The sequence below is a fragment of the Trichoderma virens genome (assembly GCF_000170995.1).
Source record: "Trichoderma virens Gv29-8 chromosome Unknown TRIVIscaffold_90, whole genome shotgun sequence".
NCBI classification, from domain to species: domain Eukaryota; kingdom Fungi; phylum Ascomycota; class Sordariomycetes; order Hypocreales; family Hypocreaceae; genus Trichoderma; species Trichoderma virens.
This window is the reverse complement of record NW_014013659.1, coordinates 1,560,419-1,588,000: the sequence shown is the minus strand read 5'-3', so window position 1 is coordinate 1,588,000 and position 27,582 is coordinate 1,560,419. Positions and strand designations below refer to the sequence as shown.

General features: G+C 51.9%; 10 protein-coding genes across 10 annotated transcripts; 6 read left to right on the top strand and 4 right to left on the bottom strand.

Moving 5' to 3' along the window:
* Positions 1-91: 91 nt before the first annotated feature.
* TRIVIDRAFT_80252 (uncharacterized protein) lies at positions 92-2,172 on the top strand (the record flags this gene model as incomplete). Its single annotated transcript, XM_014095563.1, has 5 exons — positions 92-103; positions 273-331; positions 412-722; positions 780-1,283; positions 1,337-2,172. 5 exons carry the CDS (start codon positions 92-94, stop codon positions 1,810-1,812), a joined length of 1,362 nt encoding a protein of 453 aa, XP_013951038.1.
* A 929-nt stretch (positions 2,173-3,101) lies between these two features.
* TRIVIDRAFT_115017 (uncharacterized protein) lies at positions 3,102-4,898 on the bottom strand (the record flags this gene model as incomplete). The annotated part of the gene is made up of 3 exons (XM_014095562.1): positions 3,102-3,572; positions 3,693-4,778; positions 4,842-4,898. Coding segments are annotated over 3 exons (1,614 nt in total), but the record flags the coding sequence as incomplete, so codon positions are not given.
* Positions 4,899-5,645: 747 nt separating this feature from the next.
* TRIVIDRAFT_115418 (uncharacterized protein) lies at positions 5,646-7,311 on the top strand (the record flags this gene model as incomplete). The annotated part of the gene is made up of 3 exons (XM_014095561.1): positions 5,646-6,633; positions 6,699-6,768; positions 6,822-7,311. Coding segments are annotated over 3 exons (1,548 nt in total), but the record flags the coding sequence as incomplete, so codon positions are not given.
* Positions 7,312-8,385: 1,074 nt separating this feature from the next.
* TRIVIDRAFT_162874 (uncharacterized protein) lies at positions 8,386-8,666 on the bottom strand (the record flags this gene model as incomplete). The annotated part of the gene is made up of 2 exons (XM_014095560.1): positions 8,386-8,474; positions 8,549-8,666. Coding segments are annotated over 2 exons (207 nt in total), but the record flags the coding sequence as incomplete, so codon positions are not given.
* An 820-nt stretch (positions 8,667-9,486) lies between these two features.
* TRIVIDRAFT_65418 (uncharacterized protein) lies at positions 9,487-11,942 on the top strand (the record flags this gene model as incomplete). Its single annotated transcript, XM_014095559.1, has 5 exons — positions 9,487-9,845; positions 9,887-10,052; positions 10,118-10,245; positions 10,310-11,727; positions 11,812-11,942. 5 exons carry the CDS (start codon positions 9,487-9,489, stop codon positions 11,940-11,942), a joined length of 2,202 nt encoding a protein of 733 aa, XP_013951034.1.
* A 109-nt stretch (positions 11,943-12,051) lies between these two features.
* TRIVIDRAFT_195705 (uncharacterized protein) lies at positions 12,052-12,213 on the bottom strand (the record flags this gene model as incomplete). Its single annotated transcript, XM_014095558.1, has 1 exon — positions 12,052-12,213. One exon carries the CDS (start codon positions 12,211-12,213, stop codon positions 12,052-12,054), a length of 162 nt encoding a protein of 53 aa, XP_013951033.1.
* A 1,914-nt stretch (positions 12,214-14,127) lies between these two features.
* On the top strand, positions 14,128-15,282 carry TRIVIDRAFT_40539 (uncharacterized protein; the record flags this gene model as incomplete). The annotated part of the gene is made up of 1 exon (XM_014095557.1): positions 14,128-15,282. A coding segment is annotated over one exon (1,155 nt), but the record flags the coding sequence as incomplete, so codon positions are not given.
* A 1,791-nt stretch (positions 15,283-17,073) lies between these two features.
* On the top strand, positions 17,074-20,818 carry TRIVIDRAFT_227684 (uncharacterized protein; the record flags this gene model as incomplete). The annotated part of the gene is made up of 5 exons (XM_014095556.1): positions 17,074-17,217; positions 17,268-17,825; positions 17,887-19,350; positions 19,405-20,231; positions 20,302-20,818. The coding sequence occupies 5 exons, from the start codon at positions 17,074-17,076 to the stop codon at positions 20,816-20,818; spliced, it is 3,510 nt and encodes a 1,169-aa protein (XP_013951031.1).
* Positions 20,819-21,725: 907 nt separating this feature from the next.
* TRIVIDRAFT_75084 (uncharacterized protein) lies at positions 21,726-24,251 on the top strand (the record flags this gene model as incomplete). Its single annotated transcript, XM_014095555.1, has 5 exons — positions 21,726-21,917; positions 22,055-22,158; positions 22,231-23,551; positions 23,613-23,780; positions 23,860-24,251. 5 exons carry the CDS (start codon positions 21,872-21,874, stop codon positions 23,928-23,930), a joined length of 1,710 nt encoding a protein of 569 aa, XP_013951030.1.
* Positions 24,252-24,310: 59 nt separating this feature from the next.
* TRIVIDRAFT_80254 (uncharacterized protein) lies at positions 24,311-26,001 on the bottom strand (the record flags this gene model as incomplete). Its single annotated transcript, XM_014095554.1, has 2 exons — positions 24,311-25,210; positions 25,277-26,001. The coding sequence occupies 2 exons, from the start codon at positions 25,908-25,910 to the stop codon at positions 24,429-24,431; spliced, it is 1,416 nt and encodes a 471-aa protein (XP_013951029.1).
* Positions 26,002-27,582: the final 1,581 nt, after the last annotated feature.

Sequence of the window (27,582 nt, the reverse complement as noted above, 5' to 3'; positions counted from 1 at the left end):
CTCTTGCCTGATCCTGCCTGCCAGTGTTCTGGATATCATTGTTTGCAGCTTTTCTTCCATCAAGTGCTGATTATCGAAACATATTTCCAAAATGAGGGGCGAGGTCAGTCTTTTGTTGCGCGCACGAGTGTTTTTTCCTCTTTCTTTTTTTTTTGTCCACATTATGATATCATCCCACTTCCGAGGATTTGCGCTCGCGATGCGTCACTTGCGCCCAACCACGCCACGCAATTTTCTCTGCAACAAGCATCGCTAACTTGATACTGATATAGATTCTGCATCTTCACCTCGGTCAGGCCGGTGTTCAGCTCGGTAACGCAGCTTGGGAGCTGTTCGTGAGCCCCTCCATCTTGTTGCGCGAGGATTTATAAGCGCCTCAGTTCTGTGATGCTAATCTCCGTCGTCGCATAGCTACTGTCTTGAGCACGGCCTCGGCCATGACGGCCGCAAAGATCCCAACGCCAAGGATGACCAAGATCCAGGCTCCTACGATACCTTCTTCACCGAGACCGCCGGCGGCAAGCACGTGCCTCGGTCCATCTTCGTCGACTTGGATCCGTCTCCCATCGACGAGATTCGCACGGGCGAATATCGCCAGCTCTTCCATCCCGAGTTGCTGATCAGTGGAAAGGAGGATGCGGCCAACAACTATGCCCGCGGCCACTATACTGTCGGAAAGGAGTTGATCGATACTGTCATGAACAAGATCCGCCGTGTTACTGGTGAGTGTTGGCGAGTCGTCTTGTTCGACATGCAAGGCTGACCGTGAGACGCTGCAGACAACTGTCACTCTCTCCAGGGATTTCTCGTCTTCCACTCGTTTGGGGGCGGCACTGGATCCGGCTTTGGCGCTCTGATGCTCGAGCGTCTTGCCGCTGAGTATGGCAAAAAGACCAAGCTCGAGTTCGCCGTCTACCCTGCCCCCCAGACATCCTCTTCCGTCGTCGAGCCGTACAATGCAGTCCTGTCCACCCATAGCACCATCGAGAATTCCGACTGCACCTTTCTAGTGGACAACGAGGCAGTCTATGACATTTGCCGAAGAAACCTCGACATCCCTCGTCCTTCTTTTGACCACCTCAACCGTCTCATCGCCCAGGTTGTCAGCTCCATCACTTCGTCTCTGCGATTTGACGGCGCCCTCAATGTCGATCTGAACGAGTTCCAGACCAACTTGGTTCCTTACCCACGTATCCACTACCCCCTGATTAGCTACGCTCCTGTTGTTTCTGCAAAGAAGAGCTCTCATGAGAGCTTCAAGGTTCATGAGCTGACCTTGCAGTGTAAGTCATCCCCATATCTTTCTTACGCATCCAAGGTATTGACACATGCCCAGGCTTCGAGCCCAACAACCAGATGGTTGTCTGCGATCCCCGGAAGGGCAAGTACATGGCCGTTGCGCTGCTGTACCGTGGCGACGTGGTGACGCGCGACTGTACAGTCGCAATCGCTGCCATCAAGGCCAAGGCCACTTTCAACATGGTCGACTGGTGCCCTACAGGCTTCAAGCTCGGAATCAACTATCAGAAACCCGTGGTTGTCCCCGTCTCCGCTTCAGAGGGCGGCCTTGCTCCCGTGCAGCGTTCCGTTTCCATGCTCTCCAACACAACCGCCATCGCCGAAGCCTGGTCGCGACTAGACTACAAATTCGATCTGATGCATAACAAGCGTGCCTTTGTACACTGGTATGTCAGCGAGGGCATGGAAGAGGGCGAGTTTTCTGAGGCTCGAGAGGACCTTGCTGCTCTGGAGAGGGATTACGAGGAGGTTGCCGCCGACTCTACCGACCTCGATACCGCCATGGAATACTGAATGCGGTTCATTGACGAACTGGAAGCAAAATCATAAACACGGACCGCTGGTGATGACTGAACGAACTGAGAGATTGTTTGTTATTTGGCTGGGAGGTATTTGGCTTGAGAGAAAAAAAAAAAGGTCGTATTGGAGTCTGATTAGATGAGACCGCCCCATCATTCCCCTCTTTTGCTTTCCCACATCCTTCCCTTTCTTTTGTTTTTTGCTTTTGTTTTTTTCTTTTTTCTTATTTGCTGGAAATGTACGTTTGGGAGCAGGCATGCGAAAAGAAAAAAACTTGATACCTCTAATCCCACCAAAGTTCTCTTTCGTTGTACATAATGATATATTCGGATTTTTTGTCAAGGAGGCCTGGGAGTGGCTATATAGTGAGGGACACTTAATAGTTTAGTAGTTAGTATTTTGTAAAAAATCGATAAATGGAGGAGACAAACCCCGTGTGCGTGTTCCATGGACTCAAGTTGTTGCTATACTTGGATACCCGGATATGCATGTATGCTGACAACTGAGGTTTTGTCATTGGATGCAGGGCTTCGTTTCGAGTCCGCCTCAATGACGTGGCATCCGTTTGACAAAGTGGCAATACAGCCTATGTGCAACTCCTACAGTCAGATGCTAGCTAATATTATTTCTCGAGGCGACATTCAGCTTCTACCATGCACAGTGAATTGGCTACTACTGGGTAAGCAGTCAAAAATAAAGCAGGACAAGACTCTTCACATCGTTTACATTAGTTCACATCACCGATACTCCAATTTTTGTACTTCGTTTGTACTTCGGGGGGGTACCCTGTAGCATTTTCTATTTTCACCTCTTCCCAACGCCAATAAGTTTTCTCCTCTCTGCCCTGCAGTGGTGGCTATGACATCCATGACTGACATAGCAGCCAAAAAAAAAATACGTGGTACCTTCTAACAGGTAGCAAGCAGCAATTAAAAGAGGGCTGCCCAAAGAGAGGGGGAAACGCAGAAAAAAAAACGACTTTTGATATGTACACTTTCTAAACGGCCCGCCTGCCCTCTCATGTGATGAGGTAAGCCGCTCGCATTTCCACAGAAAACACAGCCCGTATTATACTTCGGACCATATGCCAAAGCGCTGCCTCTTACAAGCCCCCAGGCCAGCAAAGCAACGCAGCGAATCACTCACTCACGCCGTTGCTCAACCTGGAAGCAGGGCGGCCCCCGAGGATTTTCTTTGGTCCTTGATCCTCGACTTGCATTGCCTTGTCGATTTCTCTTCTGGCTCACCCCGAGTTATTTTTTTTCTTCTCTTCTTCACTTCTTCTTCCACGCCGCAGCCCGTTTAGCGCTGCGGTTCTGCGGTCTCATTGGCCTGCCCGCCTTCTTCTTATTTTTCTTGCCCATTTTGAGGTCCTTGGGAAGCCCGTCTTTGGACGATGCTCTCCGGCCCTCGAAAATGATGGCCTCCGGAGTCTTGATTCCATCCGCCGTCTCACCGTCCTTTGCGGCTGATGGGAACGACCGTCTGCCGGCATGTCGCTGTTTTGCAGCCGCAGACCGACCCAACAGTTTGCGGGTTCGTCCGGCGGCGGCCTGCTCCTCTGGAGTTGCTTTGGGCTTGTACTTTGTGCTGCGGCTAGCGCCATCGGCCGTGTCTGCCTTGGACCTGGCCCGCTCTACAGCCTGAGCCGTCTTGCGCGGGTCCTTTGCTCTCGTTACACGGAGTTCACGGGGAAGCATGGGGGGAAACTTTTTCCCGTTGAGAAGAAGAGCTGCCTCTACATCATTGGCGTCCTGGAGAGCTCAGTCAGCAACAAGGACGGGGGGAAAAAAATAAAAAAGGGAAAATGGCTTCAAGGCAGCCGCATGAAACCAAGAGAGAATCTCGTCACCGGGCGAGAGCAGACAACTTACATAAAACTGCACGTATGCAAAGCCTTTGCCCACTCTAGTCTTTGAGTCACGCACAACGCGAACATTCTCAACCTTGCCCTGGGTTCCAAAAGTGCGCCAGAGGCCTTCTTCGATGTCGGAAGGCACCTTGTTGCGCTTCTTCTCAACCGTCTCGCCGTCGGCTTTCCTGTTCAAAACGGTCTCATCGTCGACAAAGCCAAGGTTTCCAACAAATACACAGTTGCGGTGATTCATTGGGCTTGGGTGTGCCACGCTGTCGACCCGAATGTGACGGCCAAGGATTTCAGTTCCATTGAGTTCCGTAACCACTTTACGAGCTGCCGCGGGGGTTGAGAAGACTGCATATGCGTTTGTGGATTTTGTGGTGGCATCCATCAAGGCTTTAGTGATGTATGCTGCTCGTTTGGGCATTGAGCCGGTAGAGAAAGCCACGGAACGGAAGCGCAGAGACTCAATCTTTTGCGGTGGTGAGGCATCCTTGTCGAGGACGGAAGAGAGATGTTTCATCAGCTCTTTCTTAGCCGTCTTGGATGAGATGGCCTCTGTGGCAACATTGCCCAGGAAAACTGTCCGGGCAGCCTTTTCAACCTCGGACTGCTTGCTCTCTTGCGTGAGAGACTCGTGAACGGGTGCCTCGTCATCATCACCCTCTTTGGCGCTATCCTGGGCGTCTCCTTCACCTCCCTTGAGGCGCTTGCCAGAGGGTTCGGGCTCGTCGTCATCCGCAAGCTTGGCCAAATATCTTCCTTCAAGGTCGTCGTTGTCCTGCTTTCTCTTGCGCTTTCTGTCACGCTGCGTCTTGGCTTGTTCGACGTCGTTGGAATTCTCTTCTGTCTCAGCCACTTCCATTGTCACCGACATGACATCTTCGTCGTTGCTGCCTTCGCCATCTTCGTTCTCGGCACTGTCATCGCCTGCTTCTTCTTCGTCGTCGTCGCCATAGTCCAGCTCTTCGCTGATTTCAGAGAGCACCTCATCATCGCCCTGGTCATCGCCGTCTTCTTCGGTTGATTTGGCAGTGCTTGAGCTTGTCTTCACCGGCGGTGCTCCCACTCGAGGTTTGGAAGGAACCGTCACAGGGCCAGCCTATCAAGTACGTTAATTGTTGCCCCGATCAAAACAAAAACAGACAAGGACAAGATTGCTTACACTGGATGCGAACAGAGCATCGAGCGTGGGGTCAATGGCCTTGGACGCCACGGCCAGCGCATTTTTTCTGCACAAAAGAAATCAGCAAGATCAATCGAAAACGCCCAATTGCAGAGAATCTCACGTTTTGGCCATTTTTTTTCAGTCGTTTCTGCAGCGAGAGGCTTCGACAAAAGAGACTTTGGACAAGCGCTTCGCCAAACTGCGACGGAGCCACTGGAAGCGACAGAAAAGTTCAGAGCAAGCTCTAAAAATTTTGGGTCCCGCCGCCGGGCTTTCAGCGGAATAATGCGTCATTGGCCTCGCTGGCCCGAAGGCCCGCAGATGACCGCGTTTCTGCCACGCCAGGATTCACCGCCCGGGCTTCTGCTGGCTTTTGCTCCAGGGCCTGGCTCGCCTGTTGGGGCTTGTGCAGGCGGCTGGTGCAGCGCTCTGTAAGGTCACAGCCGATACCTACTGTGTAGATGCGCGAAGCGGCACCTTGTCTTCTTCCTCTCCCCTCCCAGCCCGTTCCGGCCTCTCTGCCACGACCCCGTCACGGAGACAAAAAGACCGTCCAGACACTGCCTGAGCTTCAGCTTGGCCAGCGGATCTCCATCACGTCGCTTTGCCCTTCACCCGCTCGCCGGCCCCGATCCCACCCCAGCGCCCGCTCAAACTCTTCGCAAGCCGACCTTGGCTTGTGTCCGCGCCCGGTCCTCTGACCCGACTGTCGACCGACAGAGCTGAAGCCGCCCTTGTCTCGACTGCCGATTCGCATCAGCAGTCTGCTCAAGAGTCTCGCTCTGCGCTACCGGCAACACAATGGCAGCGACGGCCTCGGCGTCGGCTGCGTTCCCCCCCGTGGCCACGGGCGGCGATCTCGAGGACAGCAACATCTCCAGCCCTCTCAGCGAGGTCGACGATAAGGATGCCAACGACGAAGAAATTGAGCACATGCATCTCGACAGAGACAATCTGAGCCTCGGGCCTGACGGCGCCCGGGCCACCGACAACGGCGGATCAGACTCTGACAGCGCCCTTTCCGACGCAGCGTCAGACGTCAACTCTGAGGCCAACGACACCGAAGCCGAAACCCTGAGACTCTACGACACTCCACAGATACAGAGACATCGTGACGTTGGAATTGGGCGGTTCAATGACGGAGACGCTTTGGAGCATACTCCGAGCAAGCTCCGCATGGCGCTAGCCAGCGGCGACGATGACTCTGCCTCGGGCGATGACAGCCACATTGACGAAGGCGACGATGAAGACGAAGACGAAGACGACATTGATGACAACGAATCGCCGGCAAAGGCCATGGCGGCAGCTTTGAAGGCAGATGAAGCTGCCCGGAGCGATTCACAAGAGCGGAAGCGGAAGCGATCTGCCGCCGCCGAACACCAATTAGACCCAGAGCAGCCGGCGAGGAAACGCACCGGATCAATCTCTGCTGCCAACGGGGATGGCAACGATCCTCCTGCAGCTGCCGAAGATGACGCGACACCGGCTGCGAACCTTCCAAGCGGACGCGGGTCCCCCGGCGACGACGACGAGGCGTCTGCCACGAACCAAGACACGCCAGCAGAAGACGAGCTTCCAGAGGTGGCAAGGAAGACCAAACGCACCGGCTCCAAACGGAAGACGGTTGTCTCAGATGCCGACAGCGAATCTCGAGCTGAAGCTCGTGACGAGCAGCAAGACCCCACGATAGAGGAAGAGGCCGAGGCCGAGGCCGATCACCCCGAAGAAGACGAGGCAGAACCCGAAGTTGATGAAGAGACTGACGCTGCGGCGAGAAATTTTGAAGAACGTAAGCTTCCCCGAGATCTGTCGAGTGTAGCACACGCATGCTAATATGAGGGAAAAACAAACCAGTGGAAAAGAAGCAAGCTGCCTATCGAGACTGGACCCAGATAGAGGAAATGTTTGGCATCTTTAGAGATCGGTAAGCCTACCTGTTTCCCTTGATTTGACGGCACTCTGCTCACACTTTGGCAGTCTTTACAAGGATAGGTTACAGAGACTCGAGGAAGAAGAGCAGTCGCTGCATGCCCCAGAGCCAACGCATCCTGAATACCTCAACATGAAGCAGTGCCTTGATGATCGACTCGAACAGAAGCTGCAAGCTATCAATACCGAGCACGAATATCGACTCAAGGCCCTTGAGCGGCGTGCAGTAGCACAGAGGGCTCAGATATGGGGCCAATACTTTCAGGCTATTCGAGAGAAGCGAGAGCATGCTCTGGAGGCTCTCAACAGGCAATGGTACGATGTGCAGAGTGCTCGGCGGAGTGCGCACAGCTTGCCAGACTATGGCCTGTTGTTCCCAAAGGATCCCTCGCAGCGCGTCAGGAATGCCATTGCCTACAACACCGAGGTATCGACTCTCGCTGGCCTCGCCAAGTACGAAGGCTTCCCAGCCGGACCAGAGTTGCAAGGGGCATCTACATCAGAGCTGGAAGCTGACTTGGCCGCCATGGAAGTGAGTCTGAAATTTTTTATACAGCCGGCCTTTGCTTAGAATCATTTCACATTTGCTGACATGCCATCAGCGAACTCGACGCCTGCGGCACAAGCCCTCGATAAGTCAGATCCGTGATGAATACCAACCACCACATCTGACTCGTCTTGATCCAGCGGGAGAGCAGTTTGTCAAAAACACACCTTGGGCGAACCCGAATCACTCAGCACATAAACTCTACCAGCATCATCCAGCTTCGGCGGAAGCTCGCCCCGAGCCTGCTGTCCCCGTCTCTGCTGGTCGAACACCCCAAAATGCGCTTCCCGCTTCGACTGATCTCAAGGCAGCTCTCGATGGCCCAGGAGCAGTGCGATCGCCTGCTCTTTCTGCACGGCTATCCGAGTCGCCTGAAATAACGCGGAATATCTTGAACCCTGCATCCCACCAAATGAAACAATTAGGCGGCATCTCAGGACTTGGTCGCGGATCGAAAGCGGCAGCGGCTTGAGAGATGTATGCTCTTTCATTTGAGGATTGCACATTGTTCAGGAAAGCAGCCTACATAGAAGGGGCTGTGGTATGAGGATTTCTGCGTTCGGACACTAATGATACCCAAGATCAGGGCTTGTTGTCGGCTCTTTGTAAAAAGGAAGTGCGGCCTTTTGTTTTAGTTTTTCATCTTCTCTTGTCTATGTCTGTATGCGTGTTTTTGGTCTGGAGAGTTCAAGGATGGTTACATTGGTAATAAAGCTTCGACGGCGTTTATCATGCCCAGGTTTCAGGAGGTTGACACGGGCGGCAACGGAATTGTCTTTGCATGGCAGATGGGAAGTCTTTCATTGTACAGAAATGGCGGTTTGTTTTTCGTACTCTTTCTTACATATTCGAGGCAACAGAGTATTTTTGTTAACACTTGGCTGCGAATGCTTGCGATGTGTGATGTATAGGAGAGGCAAACGGCCATGAATTAACAAAGCCCATTTCCAAAAGTTCTAAAAAGTAATAGTACACAGCGAATTTAGCTGACGGATTGTAATTTGCAACACCTAGGCGCCCCATCTCGTTGTCGTAAACAGTTTTCTTTCATGAATACATGGATATTTATTTCGCCTTGGACGGCTGTCGAGGCGCATCCGGAACCTTGACATCCTCAAAGTCGTCTTGTCCAACGGCATTGATGGTATACCAGTCTATAAAGAGAAGAGAAAGACAGCGTCAGTGGCCGTGGTCGGGCGAAACCGGGGATAGATAGTCATGAGCTTACAAACTCCTCCAACGAGCGCAAAGAGACCAAGGCCGGTCAGAGCATTCTTGAAGAGATATGGCCGTCTCGCTCGGACAAGAGCTGGGCCTTGCCGCAGTCGCCGATCGTAGTAGGTGGTATGGGACCTGGAATCAATCTCTGTTAATTGGGCGGCTGCAATTCGCAACGTGGCGAATCTTGTAAATGGGAGACGTACGCCATTGCTTTGCGTGGAGAGCTGTGCTATGTGTTCCGCAGCAAGATGCAGCAAAGCTCTTGTCCAAGGCTAAAGATGCATCGTATCATGCGCCGCAGAGTGGGATGAGCACCGGACAGACCTTGGCGGCGCTTCTCCGGCTAAACAGCATCTGCCGTGCATCCCAGGCACTGCTGTTAGCAGCAAGTCTCCCGAGCCGGTACCTCGAAAGAGCAACCAGATTACGGGCCCAGGCCAAAAAGTTCTTGCTAGCGACCACTTCTCTGACAGGGATCTGCCACCTTGGACCCGCGTCACGTTCCCGTCGCCAAAACCTTTTGGCAGCTCCCCCAGGCAAAGCAATCCGCCATCTGCATTGCCTGCGATTCGCCAAGAAACGGCTCGCCCAGCACCTCGACAGCGACAAGCGACAAACGACAAACGACAACCTCGGCGGCGCCATTCTGACGGGCGCGATTGCTGCGACTGCGTGTCACGAGCTTCGGATCTGTGGTGGCTGGCGTGGGAGATTGGCACAGGGCATGACGATCGACTAGAAGAAAGAGATTGATACTATTCCAGTAGCCTAGCCTGCTTGTCGCGCGACATCAAATGCTGCAGCTGCATCTGCATCTGCATCTGCATCCTTCTCCCGCACGTTTCCCCCGTCTGATGTCGTCCGCTTCGCTCGTGCCTATCGCTCGTCCCACGCATTGAGAGATTCCGCCATCTGTCTGCCTGCCATAGCCGCCAGCTCGACGTCATGGCTACCTCGTCGGCTCTGTCAGTGCCAGACCAGATCCGCCAGCTCAACGATGCCCGCAAGCTGGTCTTGGGAGACGTCAAGTACTATCCAAGCGTGGTCAGAGGCATCCTGCCCATCATTGGGCCCAAGGCGCCGATAGAGCTGCGACGATGGGTCACGGATTTCCTGGCCGAGGCATTTGCCACGCCGGCGCTGCCCAATTCCGAGAAGGAGACGATGCAGCCATATGTGTTGACGACGCTGGAGTCGCTGATTGAGAACGAGGTCGATGCGCAGGTCCTAAGGAATGTGATACAAACGGCAGCGAGCATCTACCCGCTGGCCATGAGGTGGATGTCGGTGGCTTCTCTTCCCATGTAAAGAACGTATCATGAACTGACTTTGCCACCCATCGCAGCATCAACAACAGCTACGACACGGTGACGTGGGAGAGGATGGTGAGTATCAAGCAAAAGATCTTGCAGCTGTGGGATAATGTCCCTCCCACTGTGAGGATATGCTGCATCAAGTTTGCTCAGCGAGTGGTGCTGGCGCAAAGCGTTGCTTCGGGCGCCGAACACAGGGTAAGATATATACGACGGCTTGTTTCAAACAAAAAGTAGACTTCTTAACAAATAATCTCTTCTAGTATGGCGGCGGATTGGACGTCTCTCTAGACAAAGTCCCGCCCAACCACCAGACGCTCGATCCTAGAACTCTCGAGGCAGAGGCGAGTGGGCTGTTGGACCGCATGTTGAGTATTTTACAGGGGAACAAGTAAGTTCCAACTTTGATCTGATAATCTGGCCATTGAAGGATAGCCCATACTCACCCAGCTTAGCGATGGTCTTCTTGTAGATGCGACTCTGAATTGCTTGTCCATCATGGTGCGGACTCGTCCTGCCATGTCGAGTCGAATCCTCAATGCATTGCTCAACTTCAACCCTCTACAAGCCGCCAACTCGCCATTGACCCCCAAAACCAAGGTGATGATCAAGTCCATGGAAAAGACGGCACGGCTGCTATTGATTCACCTGAGTAAGCGAGACCCCCACAACCCCATCGTGCCCAGAATACAGCAGCATGTGGAGGGCACAATGCGTATGGTAGCCGAGCTCTTCGACAGTGCTGGCCGGAAAAGACCTCTGGAGCCCAGGCCCCAAGATGGATATGATGCCAAGCGCCCGCGGATTGAGGCTTCCCAGATCCAGATCCCCCCCTTGGGTCCAGGCCCCCATAGCCTGGCTGATGTCTTCACCCTTATTGGCAACGATGGACTCAAGTTCTTCGACGTCTCTCAGGTTCCCCCCAGCCTCGTAGCCAGAATTGCCGTGAATACCCTGTCTAGGTTGGATGCCCAGGTCCTCGCAAAGGCTGTAGATGGTGTTCGCGGCCGGCTGGAGACGCTGAACAATAGCCCTCCCGCGGAGTTGAATCCAAACACTGCGCCCCTGGGTGTTGAGGAGGACGAGGATGATTATGAACCGGACTTTTACCAAGCAGAAGATACGGAGCAGATCCTGAACAAGCTGGATAGCGCCCCGGCACCGGCGGTGGCCGAACCCATAATAAGCCTGGATGACACGTTGGGGCTGAGATCTTTCAGCCTTCCCCAACCGCAGCAGTTGACACCAGAGATGGCTCTCAACGCGGGCAATGGCACGGTGACGAGAGTGCTGGACATGATGAAGTCCCTAGACGAACCAGGAACGAAGAAACAAAAGGCCGGATTCAGCCGTCTTGCGGCAAGCTCCGAGAGCAGAGACTCTTGGATGACTATTTTGACACGCCTAGCAACGCGGTCATCAGCTGGGCTTGAAGAGATATCGGTCAAGGCCGAGGCAGACGAGTCTAGCCGGCCGCCATCCCTCAACAACAGCATCCGAGAAATACTTTACAACTACATCATGGAAGACTTCCGAAAACACATCGACGTCGCGGTATCATGGCTTTGCGAGGAGTGGTACAACGACAAGGTGCAGCAAAAGGCTGGAGGCGATCATCCACTGTACTACGAGAAGTGCACGCTACGGCTCATTGACGGCTTTCTCCCTTATCTGCACCCACAGGACAAGGTGCTGACGCGGTTTTTGAGCGAGATTCCCGAATTGAACCGGGCGATTCTTTCCCGTGTGAAGCACATGTGCCGGGACCCAAGCGTGACGCAGCTGGCGTTGACAAGTTTGCTATACTTGGTGATTATGCGACCTCCCATCAAAGAGGCCGCTCTGGACACAGTCCAAGATATATGGACAGACTGTATGTCGTTTCCCTTTCTTTCTTGCCCCTTTGGAGCACACGTCTATCAAAGATGAAGACATGCATAGCTAACAGCTTGGACAGACGAAGATGCTAGGACCATGGCAGGCAAATATCTCACCAAATATCGACCGCTATTCCTAGAAAATGCAACAAATGGCCAAGGCAACGGTAGTCCGGCACCAGTACCGGCAGGAACTGCCATCACTACATAGAAGATGGATCCGCACCTCCTTGCAGAATGTGCTAAGAGAGGGGTTAGATGGAATATCGAACAGCTTGGAAGATGAGGGACCTCGGCAGCTTGAGGAGCTGCACAAGGCATCAATTCAGAATTTGGAAGGGAATCATCACAGAATGCATGGCCAGATCATGATTGGGCAAAAATAGAGACTGCGGGACAGGGACTTTACAGTCGTAATAGCGGCGTAGAATTTGTGTGAAACGCGGCACAAGGCAGGCGTTTGTTGGCCGCCACGCGAACATGAGGAAAGATGGCGCGGGATATCCGGGATATAAGAGATGTGTATAGGGATGGCTTACACGGAACTGCCCAGTGTATTGGAAGAAGGGGCGAGGATAAATTTTGTATGAGATTTACAGCCGGCAGATGAAGGATTTGGCGGGCAAAATAAATACCTGGTAGCAATTGGAAAATACCATTATTATACAGGAAGATTATTATTCACTACTTGACTTCCTACCTACCTTGTAAGTATTCACTGTGACCTGTGAGAATGTGTACCTTGAGATGAAATACCAATTCCTTTCTCTTCCTTTGTTTCCGGCTCTGTGCCTCATCTACCCGGGGTTTACTTTCCATACCGCCTGAGAAGCGAGATTTGTCCCAATAGCTCGTCAACAAATGAATGGGGTACCCTGCAGCTTATTTCTCGCTAGCAGAGGCGTCAACAGACCGGGCGACATTGGCAATGCAGGGAGAAGGACGACGGTGTTGGACGGTGAATTAGGTGTTATTGATTACCCCGTATATTTGAGGCTACAGTACAAGGTGTCGTATACAGTAGTTACATCATACCGTGTGAGGCGCCAATGATGAATAACGGCGTCGGCGATGTTTCATTGGAGTTACTTCTCGACGCACGGCCTCGTTGCCTGGCCAGCCCATCACATGCATCCTTTAAAGACCTGCAGCATCTCTAAGCAAACAATGCACTGCACCACACAATGCACGCGACACGTGAAGCCTTTAACAGGTAAGCATCGCATGGCATGGCGCGGCGTGTCCCCTGCAGTTTTGATCCTTGTTGCAAGCTGATTAGAGAGAGACATGAAGCGGCAGAGACACAACAGGCGAGACACAAAAGACAGTCCGGCAAAACAAAGAAGAGGGGTCAATTGTTTTTTTTTATTTTTTATTTTTTGCTTTTTTCTTTGCTTCCTTGTGATTGGTAGGCGGTGGTGGTGCGTTGTGTTGACTCCCTTGAATGCCGTTTTTCGGTGCGGTTGGGTCGGCTTCCCCTTGTTTAGTGAGATGCAGGTAGGTATGTCGGTACGTGTCCAAGCACTAATAGAGCCGCCCTTTGTGGCATGACGTGGTGAAGTTTTATTTGTTTTTGCTCGTATCTCTTCTATTTCTATTCTGTTTTCCTCTTTCTTTCTTTTTACTTGTTTTCAAACATCCTTTGTTTCTGTTCTGATCGTGATCGAATATCGCATCCCCAGCTTCAGCTCAGCTCGGCTCATCTTACATCACCAATCTCATCTACCCTGTCCTCCCTGGAAAACGGGAGTCCCCTGGCTCACTCACAGCACGGGGCACTGCTGCTGACTTGAAGACCGAGGCAGCGGATCGGGCTGGCGGTTTCATTGGTGCTTGCAGCATAAACGAAACACGGCCATTTCCATCATTAACTTGTATGAGACAGTCGGTGGATGAGAGAGTACAAGAGTGAAGTGAAGTGAAGTGAAGCTGCAGACATGGCCCTTCGCCGCCTTCACAAGCAGTTTTTTAGCATCCACCAAGATTCACTCCAGGGCACAGGTATTACAGCGGATTTTCCTTTGTTTCCCTCCCCTTAGATCGCCACACTCTCGCCTTTCCCGTGGCTCCGGTTTTTTAATAAGTGACGGCTGCGCGTTGACGCATTGCTGCTCATTTACGCGAAAACGAGCGAGTGCTCCACCTCTTAATTATACAGTACATATTACACACACATGACACTCAGTACCTTATTTTGGACACCAGACTGCTTACCTATTCCGTACCGGCTCGTACTTGTACACTTGCACTGCCCTGCACAAAACCACAACCATCACCAACAAACGCCCCCCGAATTCATTTCTGCTATCTGGACGGGATCGAGTGATTGATTGACTGACCGCTGATGCGAATCGCCCCTCGCAGCATCCAATCCCGCCCGCCCCTCGCTAGATGATTCACCCGGCACGAGAACCTTAACACCAGCTTCTGCCGGCACCGTCAACGCCATGCCGAGTCGCGCTGCCTCCGTCTCCAAACAGGCCCTGGGCAGGACGGCCACGATCCGCAGCGTGCCCAGTTTCGAGGATTCCGAGACGGGCCCCGAGAGCAACCACGCCAGCGGCCTCTCCAGCAGTGTCACCAGCAAGGCCAGCGGCCTGTCTACTGTGGCGTCCAACGGGACCATCGAGGAAGCGCCATCGCCGAAACCCAATCTCGAGAGCACCGTCGCTGAGGAGCCTGAGCCCTTCAGCGATGCCATCGGCCCGGTGGTGAGGGTCATAACCCCAGCACCCCCAGAAGAGAACGGCGCCTTGGACGGAGATCTGGACAAGGAGGACAGTGCGCAATGGGATTCGACGATTGGCAAGGCCGGTCTAGGAAAGACGGGGCGAGTCATCAACAAACTCGTCAGCGACAATGACGCCCTGAAGCGCGAGATCAAGATTGAGAAGTTGCGCGCGGAAGAAGCCAAACAGGCGGCCAAGCTGGTCGAGGACAAGATGGAGCGCATGATCAGCGAATACGAAGGCCGACTGCTGGAAGCAAACGTCACTAAGACGCTGCTGGCAAGAAAAGAACGTCAGGTCGAAACCCTCCTGGCAACGGTCGATACAGAGAAGAAGAAGGCAGTGGCGGCCCAGGAACTGGAGCGCAACTGGAGGGACGAAATGGAAAATGCCAAGCGCGATGCCAAAAGGCAGGCCGACGACGCGACAAGCTATGCGCAGCTGATGGAAGGCCGATACAACGCCATATCCTCCCATTGGCGCGACCAGGGCGACGAGGTCAACAAGGCCATAGCGACAATCAAGACCGAGATCACCACCATCGTTGACGAGCGCAAGTCGGACGACGATAAGATCCAGACACTGCGAGACTTGTGCGAGCAGCAAGACAGCAACATCCAGAAGCTGAGGCGCGAAAAAGAAGACATTGCACGCTTGTTTGAGGAGTACAAGAAGGCGCAGGAGGAAAACCTCAAGGACATTAAGGAGAACGCCCGCAAGACAGAAGCCGAGCAGCAGAGAATATTGGAAGAGTCCAGGGAGACGCTAAACAAGCTGAGATGGGCTCTAAACGTCAAGGCAAACGTCCAAGGGGCTGAGTGAGGTTGAATGGCATCACTGCCTTGTGCCACGCACTCTGTCTCTCCTGTCTCTCCTGTTCTCTCCTTTATCACGGCCATATTTTCCATCTGGATTTTCCTTTACCATTTGGCGTTGGAATCACGTTGCGTTTTTTATCGAAACTGTCGGTGCATTCTTACGGGGGACTCTATGCTCATGCCTTTTTTTTTCTGATTTGCGTTGTTCTACTTGCCACTTCACAACATCCATGTGCGGCTACAGCGACTTTAAATAATGATACCACTTTCTCTCTCTCCCTTGCCTTCTCTCCCTAACCCTCTCTTTTTTTTTTGCTTATTGCTTTTAGTACTTCTTGCCCTTCTCCCCTTCCGTTACACCTGTGTTTTTTTCTACATTCGTTTCTGTTAATCACATAGAGAGAGCGGTCAGTTGGCTTTGGACAGGATATGATAGTTTTCTCCCACCCCATACTCTTGTTTTCACCCCCCTTCCTCTGTATTTGCATGCTGGGAAGCCTTTGCTTTCGTGATGCACTTGGCGTTGGATGCATTTCCACAAAGAAAAAGAAAAGAAAGAAAAGAAATTTTAAGCGGTATAATCTCTTATGCTTGCGTTTACATCTGTTGTCATGCTTTGGCTTTTAAACAGAGCTATATGAAGCTGGAAGAGAATAAGATTGCGCGCTTTGACTGTGGGAGAGATATAGTACACCACATAAACATATATAGATAAATAAGGAGCCAGTGTGTATTAAGAGAATGGAAAAAAAAATAAGGAATATGAAAGCATATATTACGGATTTGGCTTACGATCTTATTGTTCCTCTCCTCGGATATTGCAGTGAATTGATGGCGTTTTGTCTGTTGTCTCAGTCTACAGGTAAAGTCCTATGTGTTCGTTTTGGCATTGAGGAAATGAGGATCAAACAAGCAAGGTATATTAGTTGCTTCCAACAAAGCTGCGTTAACAATACTCTACAAAGGTACCCTCTCTTATTCACAGTATCTACTCTATCATCAGCCTTTTTCTAGATAAAATAATATTCATCCAGTTTATTTATCAACAGCATGGTCATTCACTCGCATGCAAAGCGGTCAGAGTTCACGTGCCTGCTGCACTTGCCCTCGCAGCTGTCACCCACCTGGCAGATGCTGTCCTACTTTATGCGCAGCCCTAAGATTTCTCAAGCTCTGTTTATTTATTTATCTACCTATCCTACTCCTCTTCTTTTCTATTCTTCTCTTCTCCCTCCTTTCCTTCTCTTTCTTCAGCAACACGAGCAGAGTCTCTGCCCACAGCCTCCACAAGGACACTGCGGGGATGCCCTGGGAACTTGGACTTGCCTTCTGAGGTTCTTTTTTGTCGTGCTTCGTTTGCGCGCTATTCAAGCCGACTGAAAATACCGGGTATTGTGTAGACGCTGTTTGGAGTGTTTGTGCTTCTGTTTCCTGTCGTTCTACTGCATTTTGAAAAGGACGTCAGACATTTTCCGGGTTGCCTTGGTGCCTGCTTGACCTCAGCTGCGGTGAGAGGATTATATTTTACCCCCAATGTGGAGTGAATATTAGGTATGTTGGCAATTCCCGTGTTGTGATTTCTTTCTGAGTAGAGGCGCATTTATGACTCTGCCCTTTCGATCTCTCTATTCAAATAGCACCCCGCTTGTGTGGGCATTCTGCGAGATATGATGACTGATTAGGAAGTATAGCCTGTTGGTTTTAATCTCGGTGATTCCTATTGTTTCTTGTTCCTTGGGGTTCTTTCTTCACGATGTCTTGCGGGAGCTGTGGTTCCGATGCGGATGCATCAGCGATGTCTGCGGCCATAGCCTCATTAGCAGTGTCGAATCCGACGTCTGGATCGTATGGAGTTGCAGAATTCTACATCACATGCAATCCCCCACTGCTCCCACTAGGTGTTAAGCGTATTATCGAGTCAGCCCAGTCAGCCTGTCAGGTATGTACTGCCTCATATTGACAAAGTTGGCATCAGGCTAACTCTTCAAGGATAAACTTCTCGAAATATTGTACGAGCCAGAGACACCTTGGTTCAAATGCATCACCGCGACTGAGTACCAGAACCAAGTCTCTGACGTTATCCAAAATCTCATGCACAAACTCCTAAAGAAGGAAGTTCAGCCGCTCAAATTTAACGTAGTGGAGGATATCGATGTGCACGAGGGCACATTCCACCCAGATGTTGTCTCAAGAGAAACAGATGAACCTCTCATAATTCCATGGATGGTCTATAATTCCATTGGAAGCGACATGTATCCAGATTTTGACCACTACAGATTTCCTGAAATCATGGCCAAGATTCCTTTCAAGACAGTCTGGAGAGGGCTTCAGAATTCTACCGGAGTTTCGACTGAGACGCTTTTATCCATATTTTCTCGTGTCTCCAAATCCGAGACTGCACCCACCAGCATCGCTGACTTTGCGTTTTATACAAACTGTGAGATGTCACACAATCTGAGGGAGGACCTAATTTATATCGGGTCCTGGGAGTCGATGGAATTAGTCGATAGGGCGGTTCGAAGGCTCCAAGCGATCTTGAATCTATTAGTATGTACCTTATGCCCCCCTACCACGACCGTGACGAGTTCTAATGTCTAACGCACGACAGGCAAGTAAACCGAAAGTAGCGTCACATCTGATTCTACTCGAAGGATCAGCGGCTACCAAACTCACGTATAGGTGGATGTCTCATGTTGGGCTCGTCCATGCAACCTTTGCTGTTCAGTCCGGCAGCTTGGATATCGCTGAAGAGTATAAATATCTCGCAAATGCGGTTGTCATCAGGACTCACATCCGAGAGAGAAGTGGTCGTTGGATTACTGATGATACTGTTTATCCGTTGAAAGATACACGTCAGCACGAAGCAGAGCAGATATTCAGTGCCTTCAAGGGTTACCTTCTGCCTTCCAAGCCAAAGAACGCCAAAGTTCAAGTGTTGCATGACTGGAAATATGCGACGGGTCAAAGGGATACGTCGCCAACTAAGACAAAGGGGATCGATAGCCTTTGCGGACCTATGAGAAACAATCAAAATGTCACTAGCAACTTGGTGGCAGACGACAACATGAAGTTATCTTATTCCGCACTTGTCAACAATGATCAAGGGCTTGCACCGAGTCAAGAACTACACGATGACCAGAAGCTTTTCGCCTGCCAGCCGCCACCATCGTCGGCTCGACTGTCTCCCACATTGCATGGGGCGGATACAATTGTACAGTCTACCCAGCGACTGGCCACTACCGAGACAGAGTTTCCCCACGCATTAGAGCCCTCAATAGCAGGAGGCTCTGTATCAACCCAGAAAGAAGAACCAAGAAGCAAAGTTCAATCTCTGTTTGCAACGTCTGACTACAGTCAAGGAGACCTTCTCATCTCCCTCAATGAGGCAGACGAGGAGGCTGCGTGTGAAAATGGACCGGCTGGCGGTGTGGTTCGTAGTACAATCGCGGATCTTCAAGAAGTAAATGAGGACATCATCCGACTTGAACTGTTTGAACGTTCCGATGACCTTATATGGCTGGAGGATGAATCGCCGGTTCAGCAGCCGCCTCCCAGATCAGGCAGTTTGAACGTGCTTGATGATGTATCAGACTACCCCTCTCTTCAGAATTACGAAACCTTGAGAACTGAGGCCGAAAAGTCCACTACCGTGACTGAAAACAACCCCCTTGAAGCTCAGGAGCATGATCTGGTGAGGTTTCTTACCGGTGGTCTGCCCCGGTGTGGGTTAATAGATGCTCAGAAGCATATTCTGATGAGTGTTCCCGATGAAGCTCAGGATAATCAGATTGGTAATTATACCGGCGATCTGGTTGAATTCCCGGACACTCAGGAGAGTGATGCCACGGATAATCACGCTGGTGATCTAGTCGAGTTTGGCTTGGCAGAGGAAAGACCAAGAGAATTCTTCCAAACAATGAATCAGAGGGGAGGTCGCGGTATTGCCAAATTGTCTAAAAGCGCTCGCTCACCTGGAAGAATTGGTTCGGATGCCGATCAAGAACCAGCCACTGGAAGTCAAAGCGCACGCTGGAATTCTTCCACGCCTACGGGACCGAGAGCTAATGCACAGGTAAGCCCATAATACAAAGATTATTGAGGTATACTGACAAAGATATCTTTTTAGTTCGAAGCTGACTTCCCGGCGCTTGGAGGAACTTCCAAATCCCCAAAGAAGCAGGCTAAGCAGCCATTACGGTATGCTGATGCTGCCAAGCTATCCAATGCTCCATCAAAACGGCCACCCCAATTTCCCATCTCGAGTGGAAGCACCAGCCGGCCCCACCAAATTTCCTCAAAAGCATCAGTTGCGTCGTCTGCCAAAGTGGTTGAAAGCTCAAAGGAACCGAAACTTGAGGAGTACGAGAAGGGTAGCCATGTCCCACTAGAGAAGAGCGATATATTGCGGGACGCGAAGACTCAGCTTAGAAAAATGTCGCAAATCCTTGAGCTCACTTCAGGCTATGTCTCCTTGGAGGTTGTGTTTGGGCGCATATATATAAAGCATATGGGACCGAGCCATGTAAATCACACTGGCTCTGGCCCGGCGTTTGCGGTAAAGGAGGTTGTTGACCTTTTAAATGGCGAGAATTTCCGACAAGACCGTATTGGCTTCTCACCTATGTTATCTACCTCAGAAGGTGATGCCAACATGCTGGTGAGCATTATGCCGCCGGGGGAAACGCCGTGGCATCTGTTTGAGAAGGAAACGTGGTATGATTTCCACTGCACCTATTTCGGGCCTAGAGGCGAGGAGGCCATCATCATTGAATTGAATGCCGACAAACTCCAATATCGAGTCCGGGGCCCACGGCACGAAGTATTTGCAATCCACCTTCACTGCCCCCAGCGAGCTTGGGATATGAAGGCGCGTGCAGTCCGGTCCCAGGCTTTGGAGCCCGAGTATCCATTAAAATGTTACATCGAATCTCTCATTGAGGAAATGGACATCTTGTGAGACATTGGGGAGATTGATTTCTTGTGTGATGATGAGAAGTAAAGCTAACAGATTCCGTTTTTGCAGGGTTGATCATAGGGGCGATGTGACAATCAAGTATCCAGACTACAATGGCACCCGGGAACTTGAGGCCATCGTCATGCGGCGAGTTGCACGATACCACCACGGAAAGAAGCGAGATTCCAGTGTGCTCACAGTCACAATGACTTACTCAATGGAAGAGAGCTTGGTGGGCGGCAAAAGGCGTGCAGGGGCCGTTCGAGTTTTTGCCTGCCCCACAACCTCGTTGAACAGTGCTTTGCCGCACAAATACTTTGAGGCAAGCCTAACCTCTTCTCATCTTGGCCACCACTTTGATCAAAATGTCAATTTGGAGTATGGCGACAAGACCACGTGGGATACAGACCAGCTTGCGAGCGAAAATGTGTTTGAGGACATGCTTCGGCCAGCCTTTGGAATGATTTCTCACATGGATCATATTGGGTCTTCGAATAATACCATGAGAGGCGTCACCGATGAGGATGCGTTTCACGAATCTTTGGTCGAAGTAGATGTGAAGAAGAAGAAGTGGGCGTTTTGGTAGGGGGGATTAGCTGTGGCTGTTTTGGCATCTGTCTGGGCAACGTTACAGTTCTCTTTCTGTGATTTGCATTGCTATTCGTGACTGATTGGGTGCAAAGAGGCCATTGAGCTCCAGTACACCACTTGTCGACTTGATAATAATAGCACATTGGAGGACAAGGATGTGCCAAAATCATGATGCTTTGAGATGAATGAGTTTCTTCGTTTTGTGCTCAGGGGTTATCTTGGAGGGCAGTAAATGGAAGCTGCATGGACCAAGGCTGATGTATGAATAATTAATAGATAGAGGTTCGGATAATAGGATGGGCTGATCTCCAAAAGGGGGTGATGAGATGAGGTTTCGGAGCGGTGGCGAGACTAGTGAGACATTGTCGTCGAACTGCCGAACAAGCATCAGTCAGCAAAAGGATATTGACCAAATATTCGGTACACTAATGCATACCTAGTACTTGTAGTACTCATCAATTTCATGTCTTAGTTTGGAATCTTGTGACTTGAGAAAGGAATACTGCACTAGAAGCTGCACATAGTATCATATAATTTCCGATAGATGTATAATAACTTCAATATGAGCCTTGACATAGGTTGCTTTACACATCTTACATCCTGAACCTTGAAGCCACGCACGAATCAGACGCGATCCACTTCAGGCACATCCCCCCTGGCGGCCCTTCTCCAGCTTTTCTCACCTCCACTCTGACATGCCGATCCGATTCCAGCAGGGCCAGGCGCTATAAGCCCATGCGTTATAGGCGGGATGGAGCCTGGAGATCAACAAGACCCCGACCCGCGGCTGAATCCCCTGCTCCGGCCAAAAACAGCCCACCGCCCGCCGTATTCGTGTTTTTTGTCCACTCTCAGCTCGACGGCTTTCTCCAAGCTGCGTAACCCCACGACCTTTGAAATTTCCTAGATTGCTGCAGGTGTTGGGCCAATGACCAAGCTGTGGCCGCTTGTTGCGCCGTTTCCCATCACCACTTGCCTGTAGCAGCTGTAACTCTCTCTCCTCGGTCTCTCTCTTCTGCAAAGGTGAAGCGCGCGACTAGAAGTCAAGATGGCGTTTGGTATCCTCGAGCCAAGCTCGGGGGAAAAGGTTCCAGGTAAGGAGACGAAGCCCGTGATGGATATACCTGTAACACAAGTCTTGGCGCGGTCGCAAGATGTGCGCATTACTTGATACGTTCTTCTTGTTCTTGACCAATGGCGAACTGACAATGGCTTCCTCTCCGATATCCAGGCACAACACATTTCTACGATGACTCTTCTCAGCCCCAGACAGCGTCGGAGCAGGACACGGTCAGGTTGAAATGCGACACCAGCGGCAAGACGCCCATCATCCTCGTGCGTCTTCCAGATCAAGCCTCAAGATCGAGATAAGTAGCAGTACCAGCCACTGACACTCTTGCGCAACAGGTCCCCCAGCCTTCGGACGACCCCAACGATCCTCTCAACTGGCCCCTATGGAAGCGCGACCTCGTCACCTTTACCCTCTGCTGGGCCGGCGTCCTCGCCACGTCGCTGGGCCCCATCCTGGCCGCAAACACCGTCACTCTCTCCCAACTCTTCTCAAAGACCTTCACCAAGGTCGCCCTCCTGACGGGCTACTTTCTCCTCGGCGCCGGCGCCGCTGCCATCTTCTTCGTCCCCTCTGGTCGCGTCTGGGGCAAGCGCCACCTCTTCCTCCTCGGCATCCTCATCATCATCGCCTCGAGTGCTTGGGCCGGGTCCACGGGGACAAACTACGGCAGCCTGCTCGGTGCTCGTGTTCTTCAGGGCGTCGGAACCGCTCCGTATGAAAGCCTGCTCAATGCAGCCGTTGGCGACATGTACTTTGTCCACCAGCGAGGAGTGCGCATGGCGTTTACCAACCTGGCCATCTTTGGCGGCGCCTTCTTCACCCCAATCGTGGTCGGAAAGATCACAGATGCTTTGGGCTGGAAGTGGACTTTCTATTTCGTCTCCATCTTCATGGCTGCCACGCTTCCCGCAGTCTTCTTGCTCTGCCCGGAGACGGCGTATCGCAGAGACACCAAGCTCAACACAGACACCAACGCCGAGGGCGAGGAGGAGATCAAGCTCCAGCCGCGCATTGCAACAATCAGCAATCCGCCCTCTGATGAGGAAGAGCTACCGAAGCAAAGCACAGGCTTCGTCCTCTTCCCTACTTCGAGAGCGCTCCAGCCCATCGGGAATGCCAGGACTCCCAAGAAGTCATTCGTCGAATCTCTGTCCCTGTTCGATGGTGCCAAGACAGATGAACGTTACTGGGTGCTGCTGCTCCGGCCGTTCCCTCTCATCTTTAACCCTGCCTTTATCTGGGGTTGTCTGATCCAGGGAACCATGATTGGGTGGACCATCTTCATTGGTGTTCTCGTTGCCGCCATCTTCATCGGACCGCCCTACTTCTGGGGAGAGGTCAAGGCCGGCTACGCCTACACAGGTGCCTTCGTCGGCGCCCTCTGCGGCTTTGCCATCTCTGGCCTCCTCGCTGACTCCAGCGTCAAGTACCTCACCAGGAAAAACCACGGTGTCTATGAGCCCGAGTTCCGCATCCTGCTCGTCATCCCCATGCTCATCGTCGGTGGCATCGGCTTGTTTGGGTTCGCATTGACAGCCGGCAGTGTCATTTCTGGCGAGTTTAGCTACATTGTACCACTCGTCTTCTTCGGCTTTGAGGTCGCTGGCATGGTGATTGGTGCCGTCGCAAGCTCCTTGTACATCGTCGACGCGTATAGTAAGATGTCCCCCATAATAAGCTGCTTGTACCTCGCATTATATGCTAACAACCCGTATAGGAGATCTCACCATCGAAGGCTTCACTCTGATGATCATTTTCAAGAACATCTTTAGCTTCATCCTGACCTTTTTTGCATACGACTGGCTCATCACTGGCGGCATCAAACACACCCTGGTAGCCATTTCCATCGTTCAGGTCGTCGTATGCGTCATCAGCATCCCCATGTGTATGTCTCCCTCCCTTATTCTCCGGAAGAGTTCCCTTAGCATTCTGAAGTTCTAATCACTGACATTTGGGTGATATAGATGTATTTGGTAAGCGCTGTCGAGCGTTTTATCATCGCAATGATTTGCTGGCTTTGACTGGCTTGCGATGATGACATTTGCGCCCATGCGTGTCGTTGTATTTCGTTGCTTTGTTTAAGCGCGTGTGAGCAATGAGAACCATTACTGTGGTGAGACTGAGCAGTATTCGCACATCCGGGGTTTTTCTTTTACGGGATTATTATGGGAATTATGTCTGAATGATACCAAAAAGCAATGGTGCTATGCTGGTGTATGGGATTGTATTGCTTTTTATTAATACTAATTGATCAAGCTGTTTATTACGTACGGTTAATGGAAGGAGAGGGGTGTGGAAGGACTTTTAATACGATGCCGAGGATGGGAAATAGTAATCCAATTACATGTGAACACTCACTCTTACCGATTTAACGCAATCACCGACTGTGAAGATCATTTGGAACGTGCGTAAACATGAGCGAAACTGGTAAAAATTTCATATCTTCTTATTTGGGTATATGACGTTATCCTATCCATCCATCCCTACCAAAGCTACACATACTATGTACGACCAAAAGTAATCTTCATCAAATTTATGCCTTGACAGCAGCATCGCCAGCAGGAGCACCTCGAGCCAGAGTCGACTTCTTAACAAGGCGCAGACCACCAAGCAGCATAACGAGGGCCTCGAGGCCGAGAATGACTCCCAGGGTAACGAGGGCACCAATGACACCGGCGACGGGCTTGCTAATGTTGCTGTTGCCGGAAGACTGAGTAGAGGGGGTGTTGGAAGCGGTCGTGTTGGCGGCGCAGCTTCCATCGGTGTTGCCGCAGGTCTTGCACCAGTCCTGGGTATCAGCAATGGCGAACTTGTCCATGCCGGTCTTGAAATCGTTCCAGCTGAGGGTGGTCTCCTTCTGGCCAAACAGGGGGTAGGTCTTGAGGCCGTTGGCGGCAGCAGTGCCGTTGGACCAGAGGAAGCGGACAGTGAGGTCGTCGGCCGTGGTCTGGGAGGCGCTGGGGGCGACAAGCTCGATGACCATGGAGGAGGCGTAGTTGCAAATGCCGTAGAAGTCATTGGAGGCAGCGGGCAGCTGGGCGAGGCCGAAGAAGGCCATGAAGGCACCGTAGGCTCCGAACTGGATGTTAAAGCGAGGCACGGACTTGCCGTCGACGATGCCCTGGAGAGCAGTCATGATCTGACCAGCAAGGACGGATCCAGCAATGGCACGGACGGGCTCGCTGCTGTTGTAGGCGAGGTTCCACTCGTGGGTAGAAGCCAAATCATAGAGGTTGGAGAGGGTAGATTTAGTGAGGAGGTTGTCAGAGGGAATGGAGGCATTGTGGATTGTGGCAACATTGATGTAATCAAAGACTAGATAGAGGACAATTGTTAGTCAACTAGAACATCATATTGTGAAAACAGAGCATGAATACATACTTGAGTAGCCGTTCTTGAAGGTGGCAGTGGTGGTGTTGAAAGTGGTGTTGATGACGGGCAGCAGGTTCTGGTAAAAGTCCTTAGTGTCGTTAAAGGTACTGAGATACTCGGGGGTCAGGAAGTAGCTGTTTGAGCTAACAACAGCATCACTGCAACCGCTGCTGCCCTGGAGCCAGGCGTTTGCCTCGGAATTGGCCGAGCTGGCAGATGTGGAGACGGTGTTGACCGGGATGTACTGGTATCCGCCCAGAGGAGCCTCGACGGTAGTGCCGTTGGCAAGCTTCTGGGATCCGGCGCTCTTGGACGGAGGATACAGGCCCTGGACGAAGACATTGGCCGAGTTCTGCAGCACATTGTCGACGGGGGCCGTGACGGCGAGCTGGGACAGGACAGCCTGGTCGGCGCTGATGCTGGCAATGCGCAGGTCGGCATTGCTGGTGATGTAGCGGTTGCGGTAGAAGTCGGCAGAGCTGGCCACCTGCTGGGCTCCCAAGGGGGTCAAGCCGACGGGGTTCCAGGCCTTGGATGTACGGTCTCCGTGTCGATGGAAGATGTAGACGCCGAGGACTTGCTCAGCTGCGGCCGGAGCAACGGCAGCGGCCGAGAGGGTTGCGAGGAGGAGCTTGGACTGCATCTTGAAGCCCGTTGCTGAGAGACAATGGATGGGAAGAAGAGATCAAGCAAGCTGCACCTGGAACTTAGATGTCCGGTACCTGTATTCGTAGCTATCGCAATCGGGAAAAGAGAAACAGAAGAGGAGGGGGGAGGGCGGTTGGGCATATACCTACACATGCATACTTATATTCCAAGCCTCGTACAATTAGCTGAGAGCTGATATACCTCCTCGTACATGTATACATAGTATGCATAGCATGATACGGCCCTAGCTCTCCCATGTCTCGACGGCCCATCGCTTGTGACTAAAGCAGGCATGTGTGAGCGAGCCGTTTGCAGAACAAGCTTTGCTAGGCCCAATTAGCCCGGGGACTTTTCTCACGGGCCTGCAAGCTGGGCTTCTCGATGGGACCACCAAGAGTGGAGAGCTGGCCGGCAGCGAATTGAAGCCGTCATGGGCGGGAAAAGTGGCGTTGCAAGATGCAGAAGCCCCGCCGAGAGGGGAAGCAGAAAAGCAGAAAAAGACGAGGTAGCAAGGTTGGGTGGGATTATCGGGTGGCTCGCGTAGAGGCCAGTAGTGTCGAGGTAGGGCGTGGGAGGGGCCATTTTAGGTGCCTGGGGGCCCTAAACAGTTAGGTGCTTAGGCTGGGGGGGCCGCCTGAAGATGGAAGATCGGCAGAGGGGCAGGGCGCCGGAAGCTTGCAGCCCGCTTTGTCCAGTAGCTCGGCGATAGAGCTCAGTTCTCCCGAGCTGCTTCTTTTTACATACATGTACTCTGAAAAATAGCAGCTTTCTCAACGTTGCTTTTACATTGATCCCATGCCGTCCAACCTCAGAGCAGATGGCAAGTGACAGGGGACTCCATCATTGAGACTCCCTTCTTCTCGTCATCTTTTCTTCTCTTCTCACCATCGCCCTCGCACAGCTCACTCACCCAAGATGCTACGCTAAATCCCCATTCAGCACCCTCCTCCGTTCTCGTCACCTGCAAAACAACTTCCCCGAACGACGCCAAGCTGCGAGCCACCACCATCACCACCAAAACCCCCGCCCATCACCAGAATCTCCCACGATGCCATTGGCCGCATCAGCGCCAGCCGGCCTTCGATCCCGACAACCGCCTGCTTCCGCCAAGGTGGGGTTTGGCCGATAAGAGCAGCTGGCCCGAGAGCGAAGCATCAGCGGAAAGAAAGCAGGATTCAAAAATGGTTGAATGGCTGCGGCCGCCTGGAATCTTGGTGCCGTGGCGCTCAGCTAACGGGTTTAATTGACCGAGTATATCTACTCTTCCAATGATCTAGAAGCGCAGTCCAGATTTGCTTTTTGGTGCTCGTTGCCACCACAAAGAGGCAAATCTGGGACATAGAAGAAACTCAATCCGACTCTTAACTATTCCGGCGCCGTCTCTGCGCCTTCTTTCAGATTAACATGCAATTTAGACATCATTGACTATTGCTACTAAAACTTTAGGTTCTCCGTTTGTCCTGTTCTCTCAACGCAAGTATTTCGCCGCCAGCTGAACAAGAGACCAAGGCAGTTGTTATCTACGATAGATACTGCTATCTGCCGTTTTACCGAGCGTTTTGGATCCAGTTTAGCAATCTTAAAGCCATGCTCGGCAGTAACGATTGTGATGGTCGATGGGCGAAACATCTCCGAGGAGGCAGTTCTGGAGCAATTGGATCCGCTGA